This window comes from Pseudochaenichthys georgianus, chromosome 4 (genome assembly GCF_902827115.2).
Source record: "Pseudochaenichthys georgianus chromosome 4, fPseGeo1.2, whole genome shotgun sequence".
Classification (NCBI taxonomy): domain Eukaryota; kingdom Metazoa; phylum Chordata; class Actinopteri; order Perciformes; family Channichthyidae; genus Pseudochaenichthys; species Pseudochaenichthys georgianus.
In genome coordinates, this window is record NC_047506.1 from 24504548 (window position 1) to 24515080 (window position 10533).

The following is a 10533-nucleotide window of genomic DNA, read 5'->3' on the forward strand; positions in this document are numbered from 1 at the left end:
GCCAATGGCAACTGATTGTGTATTATAATTATAATATAATTGAGAACAATCAGTTCATTACAAAATGATAAATCCCCATCGTTGAAAACTGGACTGATCTTGTTTATATCTGATGAAATATATGCTGTACTAATGACTCAAATTAACAACAACAACAACAACAACAATATAACCAATCGTTGTAATAAACAATGGATAGAAATGAGAGGCCCTGTCGAGCCTCACTGTACATTCTCTAACATTGTAGATAACCCAGTGAGAGGATTTCAGTCATGTCCTTTGCTGAAAATACAAACCACAATGCATGACTGTTAAATGCAGAGCTAGGAGCTGTGAGCTGAAACGCAGGGTGAGCTCACTCAGCTGATCCACGCCTGTCGAATCCGCTGTCATAAGAAGTTATACTTTTTAAGTACAAATGAAGTATGTGTGAAAACTATTTTGCACCTTTATAAAAATATTGTAGGATATAACTTAATGAACATGAGCTCATCATTCTTCTTAATCAGATGAAAAAGATACAGATGTCAATTAAAATGCACAAGGAAAATGGGTTTCAACCCTTTCCTGAACATGCATTAATCAGTAGGCAAGGCAAGTTTATTTATATTGCACCTTTCAACACAAGGCAATTCAAAGTGTTTTACAAAAAATGAAAGACATTAAGAAAATGGCATTTAAAATCAGTCATTAAAAAGAAAAGATAATAAAAGAAACATTAAAAGAAAAAATACAAGGATAAAAGTTACAGTGCAGTCTAAGATATGAATAGTTCAATTAAAAGCAGCGACAAAAAGATAAGTCTTCAGCCTGGATTTAAAAGTAGTCAGAGTTGCAGCGGACCTGCAGGTTTCTGGGAGTTTGTTCCAGATATTTGGAGCATAATAACTGAACACTGCTTCTCCATGTTTAGTTCTGACTCTGGGGACAGAAAGCTGACCAGTCCCTGAAGACCTGAGAGATCTGGATGGTTCATAATTTAGCAGGAGGTCAGTAATGTATTTTGGGCCTAAACCATTCAGTGCTTTATAAACCAGCAGCAGTATTTTGAAATCTATTCTTTGACACACAGGAAGCCAGTGTAAAGACTTCAGAACAGGAGTGATGTGATCCACTTTCTTAGTGTCAGTGAGGACTCGAGCAGCGGCGTTCTGAATCAGCTGCAGCTTCCTAATAGATTTTTTAGTGAGACCTGTGAAGACACCATTGCAGTAGTCCAGTCTACTGAAGATAAAAGCATTTGAATGTAGTAAGTTGAATGTAGTAGATATTTTCTTCATTATAAATTATTCCACAGATTATTTTTCCAAATGTATTCAATTCACCTTTGCCATTTGCAATAACATTGTTAAATATTGCATTAACGCTGTTAATCGTATAGCTAAATAAACAGATATTTAAATATGACAGATTTACTAAACTAATTGAACTGAACACTAGAGGCAAAAATAACCAAATTATGAAAGGTATAAAACATTAAACTTATACTAGTCCTGACATTGTTTTACTTGTGATTTACACTTGATAAAAAGGAACATTGTGCAGCCCTATTATCAACTAATCGTTTGAGCTCTTATTGAATGAACATGCTATTTGATTACATTGTTCAGTAGTCTTTTAATGTAACAGCTCGGAAACCACAAACAACCGGTTCTGCACCAGTTCATTTCACTATGTAAATCACTGCTATACCAATACATCTTCATCCTTTCAGCACAGCTTCACACACACACACACACACACACACACACACACACACACACACACACACACACACACACACACACACACACACACACACACACACACACACACACACACACACACACACACACACACACACACACACACACACACAGTGTATATGGCGGTGAACATTGACTCATAAAGCAACCAAGCACCAAGTCCACCACATCAGACAAACAGTGCATCTTTTCATTTGGAAAACAGATGGATGCTCGACTCCCAGAGAGGGGGAGAAAGATGAGAGGAGGAGGAGGAGGAGGAGGAGGAGGAGGAGGAGGAGGAGGAGGAGGAGGAGGAGGAGGAGGAGGAGGAGGAGGAGGAGGAGGAGGAGGAGGAGGAGGAGGAGGAGGAGGAGGAAGAGGAAGAGGAGGAGGAGGAAAAAGTAAAAATAGCGGCTGATAAGAAGGAGGAAGCAACATTAAAGGGCGGGTAGAGAACAAAGAGGGGAGGTGTGAACCAGAGCTGTGGGAGAGAGGAGAGGAGGAAAAGAGAGACAGAGGTTATCGAGAAACGATGGTGGTTTGTACCACATTGATTTTAGTTGCAGAGATTGATGTTGATTTGTGCTTTTGCTCCTCAGTTCTCCCCCCTCCACCACACCACTCCTCATACAGTATATGTGATCAGGATGCAGGAGGGCCTTACGACCCTGGCATTTATCGCTTTTACTCATTATCTGTTGGCAATGGAGGAATTTAATCTATTGGGCCTTTACCCACAGTCGTTCTGGATAATAGCTATGGGTTCCTCCTGAATGTAAATGTGTATTTTAATGTGGGAGCATTACATACAGAATATTAAGCTTCATCACCAATATAAACATTATTGCAATGTAAATTATAATTGTTTTGCATGTTTACTGGTTTGCTATCTTATGGAAATCTAGTTGCCATGGCTGCCGCCCTTGATTACTGAATTCAAAGTTCTTGCGAGTCAAATACACTATTTAGATTTAACTGGATATTCAGAAAGAAGAAAAGCATTATGGCTTGACTGTTGATTTAGACTGTGATAGCATCGAGGACCAGCTTCCACACAGAAGGGATTTATTACAGAGTAAATCTGCTTTACATGTACAGGGCGTTATTTAACGTAACCTGTAATGCTCTTATATTACAGCCAAATCTGATATTTGGCCTGTAAATCAACCCTGTAGGTAGTAGGCTAAGCTAGTTAGCCATACATGCAACATGTGCAGCTTACATTAGAGCAAATAACCTTATTTAGTACATTTCTTACACTTCTGCTCTTGTGATTTTGGTTTAGAAAAGGAAAGAAAACGTACTCAAAACACCTTAAATGTATTCTATAGTTAATTCAAACCTCTTTAGCATCTTAAGAAATCCAAAGCTTGACAGATTAGCCTTGCAGAGCTAAGCTATAATGATTACACTGCTGTTTGCTGGACAACCAGGCATTTCATAAAAAGATGGCCCACTATTAGTGAACAGGAAACATGATTATAGCAGTTGGAACGACGTCCATTTCATGTCAATGGGAGTTGTTATGTGTCCTCCATGTCAATGAGGGAGACATGACAGAGCCTTCTCCCTTCTTCCTTTTGATCTCCTCACAGCCCTTCTCCTCCTCACCTCTATCGCTGACTGTATTTCTCTCATGTCGCTGCATCAGACATCATGAAAGATTCACAGCTCTGCTTTTAACACATCTTCCAAACCCCCCCCCACACTCTCGCACAAACACAAGACAACCGTGCATTCATATATCTGAGCCTGTCTAGGAAAACAATGCAGGGATGGAAGTTGGAATTTTACAACAAGGGAAAAGAGGGACAAGTGCAAAACATAAAGAATTGTATAAAGAGATTGTGTCTGTGTATGCGTGTGTATGCGTGTGTTTGTGTGTGTATTTGGCGTTCCACTTGGTGGCTTGTGCTAGAGCGCCTGAGTGAGCATGTGATGTGTGACAGATGACGGACAGTATCAATTTCGTCTTTCACACACACGTAAACACTCACACACAGACACTTTGGACAGATAGGAGCAAACACCTCCAGATGCTGCATCAGGTAAAATATTGATGCTGTCATTTCCCTTTGGCTTCGTGGGCAGGTGCAGTATTCTCAGGTTACGTAAACTAACGAAAAGCAACATTTGATTATAAAGCAGGATTTTTGAATGCAGATATTTTCCGTAGCAGAGGTTGTAAAAAAGGAAACAAAATAAAAGAGAACATACAGGAAGAGGGCGGGTTTTCTGAGGATGGGTTTGTCATTGTATTGAGTCCATACATTGTTTTTTGGGATAATCCAACTCAAGGGAGCTCTGATCCATTGTGTAGTTTGTTTCCAGAGTACTCTCATTGATGATTTTTGTTTCAAGCACTTACCACATTAGGTTTTGAAGATGTATTTGAGTATTCTTCCCAGATATGACATATACAGCCAGTCTGTTGATGTTAGCATAACAGTATTTAATGAAAACCCATAATAATTAGAATGTTCTATTGCATTTTGAACTACTCCCAAGCTGCATGAACGATGTATCTCAAAAATGGTAACTGACTGAATGGAGGCTCCTTTGCTGACTCAGCCTAGTTAAGGAGTTATTGACTGGTGACCAAACCGGTAATGTATCATAATCTACAGGTAACCTGACCTAAAACACTGTGTATCAGGTTAAACTCTGACATTCATACACACAGCCTTTCTCTTTAGAATTAGCAACAACGTGATAAAAACTCAATATGTAGGCTACATAACACACACATGCGTCAAAACTCAATACCTCCTACTGCAGAATATGAAGCGTGCAGGATAGATATTCCCCTCGGTTACTGCGTGTCATACGATCGTATGGGTGTGTGCTGACCTGCATGGACAATGCATGTGTGAATGAATCTAAGTGTCTTCCCTGGAGAAGGTGTTGGCTTTCACTGACTTTTAAACACACACACACACACCCACACGCACGCACGCACACACACACACACACACACACACACACACACACACACACACACACACACACACACACACACACACACACACACACACACACACACACACACACACTAAAGGAAGAGCTAGTCTTTAACTATTGACCAGGTACAATGTGTGTGAGTTAAAACCGCTCGCAGGCACAACGGCAGACAGGCAGACAGCAGGACAGAGGACTTCCATTCACATGATGTTAAACCTATAGGACAATAGCTGTGACAAGAATAGGTTTTTTTAAACTCTCTAGGGGATTAAGAACATTTACCGATATAATTATACACAGTTTACTTTGTAGTTTGCTATTTATTATATCATCTTACAAATACAGATTTAACTTCCTGTTTGTACCTGTTAATACTTACTGTCATTTCAGCTAAGCTCTGTTGGTTTGGCAAAAACAAGTGAGACAGATGGATGTTGAATACTTTTCCCAATGTAACAATTTATTGTCACCAATGTGTGACTATGGTAGTACAATATGCCAGAATTCAGCTACGAAAATCTAAATGTATGTTTGATGGAAGAACTAATCACAATGTCAACACACTGCACATTTTGAAATGTTTACTAAAATAATGGTTTTTGTGTTGATATTGTTCCACTAATTGGAGGAGCTGTTTGAATGACAAAGAAATAGAAAACAAAGGGTTTCTTATTAATCCATGTTATTGTTTGACCAACTAACTTTATTTGAAGAAAAACTGTAGTAAATGTTAAAAAATGTACAAGTATTTATTTTAACCACTGGGCCGAGACATTTGTCATTTTTATAGTGCTTAAGGAAAATATTTTAACAAGAAAAATAGTAGATAAAAGGGCCATCAAACTTGAATGTCATCATAATTAGGTCATTGTCAACCTTAAGGAGAGAGTGAATATAAAACAAATGACTAACAGCTGTTAAAGAAAATATACAAATGGGAAAGTAGTCACTTTTTACCTCTAATTTGGTCTATTACATGCTTTCATTACTAATAGTGGATTATTTTTTTTAGCAACTATAACTTTAAAGTATCTGTTTAGTGACTAAACAGATACTTTAAAGTTATAGTTGCTAAAAAAAGTCCAAATGCAATTGCTCCTAATGGTGGTAAAGGTGCACAAAAGGCATTACATTAATGAATGAAGAGCTCTCCAGGTGCAAACATGACCACTTTACATAGTTGCACTAACATGTTGTTGTCTGAGGAGCCCTTTCCCCGGTTGACACTAACACCCTCCAGAGTGACACTGACACAGGATTGCAGGGCAGGGAGTCTCTTTCTCCCTGAGCAGAAAGCTAAATTTACCGACCTTGGGTCCCTGAGATGATAAAGATTGAAGATCCCCTGTTCTGGGGAATTCTGCCGCCAGTCGCAATCTCTCTGTTTCTATCTGCTTGTCACTTTTAATGGGTTCTGGGATGGAAAACCTCTTGCTCAAATAACTAGAGCAGATCAAGGTCCAAGTGACTGAAGCCTTGTGTTTTTCATCTGTCAATAAAAGATGAGGTTTTAATGGAAATGGAGGGAGAGAGTCATGTCGGGTCTGACAGAAACCTTGAGTGACTTGCTCGCTCCGTCTCGGCCAACCCACCCCTCTGTCTGCCTCGTTTTCTTCTTTGCCTGTTTGTTTCTGTCTCCACATTGTCTTTGACTCACTCTTGTCTTGTTTGGTCTATATTTCTCTCACACGCCCACCAACATCCAATATTAATAACTCACCCGCCCATATAGGACTATATTTGCTGACACACATGAAATGACCTTCATATCCAACACACCAAACACACACACACACACACACACACACACACACACACACACACACACACACACACACACACACACACACACACACACACACACACACACACACACACACACACACTACCTCAATCTCACCTCACCTTCATCGTATCTTCTTCTGTACATCTTTAGGTGAAATACAGCATAGACAGAGCTGCCTTAAAGGGGAATACAGCTCAATTACTACAATTTCCATCTGCATTTTCCTCAAGGCAGGCCAGTTTAATCAGTATGTGTGAAGAGGGGAGAACAGAGAGACTATACAGAGACTTTAATGTCTGACTGAGTGGCTGGTTGACTGAGTGTGGAGCTGATTGATTCATTGACTGGCTAGGTAGATGATTGATTGATTGATTGATTGATTGATTGATTGATTGATTGATTGATTGATTGATTGATTGATTGATTGATTAAATGCATGATTGCTCCATGAATTGGATGCTAAGTGAGTGATTAGAGAGGGTGAAACAAAAGAAAGACCATGCGAAACCATACTCTCTTCAACTTTGTTAGAGCACATTACGCTGTGAGCCTGCTGAGCTGTACTTGTTTCTGGATATTGCCCCAGGGCGGTTTAAATTATTACTTTATGCGAATGGCTAAACAGGCCATTTCAACATCTATTGAGTCACACACACACACACACATGCCATGTATACATCACTTCAGGGGACATTACATTGACTTACATGCATTTCCTGGAGACTTATCCTAACCTTAACCATAACCAACACATGCCTAACCCTAACCCTTAACCTAACCCTTACCCTAACCCTAAACCTAACCAAGTCTTCACCCTAAAATGAATGATTGCCCTCATGGGGACGTCCAATTTGTCCCCATAAGGGCGGCGAGTCCCCACACGTGACTGTGTAAACAGATGTAGGTCTCCACAAGTATAGTAATGCTAGGCCACACACACACACACACACACACACACACACACACACACACACACACACACACACACACACACACACACACACACACACACACACACACACACACACACACCCTACACCTGCAGTTCCGAGCAGACAATGAAAAATGCCCCAGGACACATTAGTGCACTACTGCTGTTCAACACAGAGTACCACCAGGCGAAAGAAAATCTATATTTTCCTCTGTAGTTTCTATTCAAATCTGTTCACACGTGCAGCGCAAACATCAGCAAACAAATATAAATGCCCTGAATAGACCATGATAGCTCCACGAGACACATAGCCTACACCCACCTGCAATGCCTTCAGCTGCAGACAATGAAAATGCCCCAGAAAGGACTTTAATAGAGATGTGCAGGAAACCGTGGGAAACACCTCAGTGAGGATGGGTGCATTGTTCAGTGAGGGGATAGGAAAAAAGGAGTGTATATTTCACAATACATAAACAGAGATGTAGAAATGTAAGCACACCTGCCTTTTAGTTAATGCAACTTAAAACTTGGCTTAAGACGCTTGTTGTGAAGATGTTTTCGCAGTGCACTTCATTTAATTCATCCTTATGAAATAAAATCAAGGTAGGCTATTTAAAGACAAAATATGAAAACAATACTTTCTGTTTCCGTATAAAAGAAATCCCAGAAAATAAGGTGATGTCAGAGAAAACTCATTTTTTATAACAATAATATAGCCTATTTGAGAATGTTGTAGAACATTGTAAACTCTGACTTAGTAAGTGTTGTGAGGTGAATGAAATGTTGGGGTTTTTTCTGTTAAATGTCTACAAAACTCACCAGAGATCTCCGTCTGTGGCACTTCCACCAGAGTGAACCCTTTCCCGGTGTAGAACTGCCGCAGGTCGGTGCAGCTTTTGTCCGCCCCGGCCCCGGACACCGGGCCCGGTGCTGCAGACACACACAGCAACACACAGAGGAGCACCGGGACACGCATCTTCCCAACTGTTAGTCCCGTTATTGTCTTGAAATCCTGAAGATGTCTGGTCCGAAGAAAGAGGTTGCTCTCTTCAGTGTTGCGTTTTTTTAGAGTTTTCAGTCTGTCAGGAGAAGCAGTGTTCCCTGTAAAACTGCACTGAGCTCCGGTTACTCACGCACAACCTGGCCGGAGAAGAAGGCACCGTGGCGGGCAGGTCCTGGGTGTTTCTGCGGGGAAGAGAGCTGTACGCGCGGCTGTAGGTGTCAGGTACACCCCGCTACTCCTCCTCCACCACCTCCCCCTCCTCCTCCTCTTCAGCACTGCTGGCTGTGAGCTGCAGAGATGTCAGAGACAAAAGACAGAGAGAGAGCAGGTGTCGCTCAGTCAAAGCCGGTGCAAATACACGCGCAGACTACCGGTTCATGATTAAGGAAATCAGACGGAACAAAAGAGCAAAATCCGTTTTTTAAAATAAGGTTTCAGACAGGAGAAGAACTGTCCGGTGAATCCCTCTTTCTAGGATTTCGGGACAATGAATTGAGTGTTTGAAGGAGTGTGCGCTTGAGTGTTGATGCTCTCTCTCTCTCTCTCTCTGTCTTTCTCTCTTTGTGTGTGTGTGATGAGTGTGTGTGTTCTGCTGGGCTAAACAGTGCCACCTGCAGGTCAAGCTATTAGAGGGAGAGCGCAGAAAACTCATCGATTCCAGGGATTCCCCATCAAAAATGTATAATATTAATTCCCATTAATTGAAAATGACAAAGTACACAATGGCTTCATTATTCCTGCACACGACTCTCAAAATGAAGGCTTAAAACATAATAACTCACAAATAAGGAAAACCTTCTCTATTGTATGATATCAAATTGTGGTCTGTGTTTCGAATCCTAAATATATTTAGTAGTCTCGAGCCATAACTCTGTGTGCAAATGAAAGTAGTACATTTATAAAGAAAATAGGAGACATTCTCTGCATACATTAGATCAGTATAGATTTAAAAATACAGCATGTTTAAATGAATGTCTTTAATCCAGGTACTGTACAAGGTGCTACCTAGCAATATATGAAAAATCAATTAAGCATTACAATCATGAGAAAAATTGTCAAAGTCTAGGCAGTCAAATAGTGTGCAATAAACACAATCAATAATACATATTGGAAACTTAACTGTATAATGTATACTAGTTCTTTAAAATATGAGTTCTGAGAAGTGTTTTAAAAGATGTTACTGATTACATTGCGACTTTGTGAGTCTCGGATGGTCAGGCAGGGGGTTTGAAAGCTAGAGGGATCCTGAATTAATTATTGTTCTCCCACACAGTGTTCAGTCGTCCTGCAGCGCTGGAACATCAATCGAATCTTTAACCGAAAAAACGTAAACAATGATATCGAGGTCAGGATTTGATGTCTCAAGGACACATTTTCTTCAGCAAGTAAATATATAAAATGGGGAGAAAAAAAGATAGGAAAATAAAACCGTCTGAAACCAAACCTGACTCACACAAACACACATAAAGCTCAAGACAAGCTATGTATCCCTGCAGGGAAATCAGCGGCTGATAGGGATTCAGAGCCTTCCTCTGGCTCCATTTGGCAGGGTTGGTGGATGTGACCAATGAGCTGTCAGGCGCTCTCCAATCTTACATCCTACATCCTCCCCAACAGCAGCGTGGGTCCAAAGGCGGACAGGGAAAGGTCACTGGCAGCCTTGAAATCCAACTCAGAAAAGCAGCTGAAATTAAATCAAATTGTAGGTGAAATTAAATCCTCAAAGGGTATAAATATGCTTTAATTAGTTTTAAATTGGATGAAGCAGAGCCGTGTGAAACCAACTAAGTGTGAGTGTTGTTAATGCTACGCAGGTCAGACTCAGGGTTAAGGCATGTTAATTATTAATACAGCATGTCGTACATTAGCAGAACGCACTTTACTTTAACTCGGCCTCTATTCTTTGTCACAATGTTCTCATAAGAAACTCTGAACACACTTTGATGTGTATAATCATACAGTGAAACACCACTGTTCCACCCAAATTAACATACATTATATGGCCAACAAATATGTAAACGCCCCTGTCTCAAGCCATCTTTTTTATGGTTCAAGTCTAACCTCTCAGATCGAATTTACACTACAGCATATTATAATATTCCAGACAACAGCATGCTTCCAATGT

The 10533-nt window shown here is 40.4% G+C and overlaps 1 protein-coding gene across 1 annotated transcript in view; it reads right to left on the reverse strand.

Annotated features, from left to right (window-relative positions):
* gpc1a (glypican 1a) overlaps nt 1-8899 on the reverse strand; it is a 53933-nt gene extending 45034 nt beyond the window's left edge. The window contains exon 1 of the mRNA XM_034080483.1: nt 8225-8899. Coding sequence (XP_033936374.1) covers nt 8225-8381 — 157 coding nt within the window. The 5' untranslated portion in view covers nt 8382-8899. The remainder of the gene's footprint in view (nt 1-8224) is intronic.
* Between the last annotated feature and the right edge of the window lie 1634 nt (nt 8900-10533).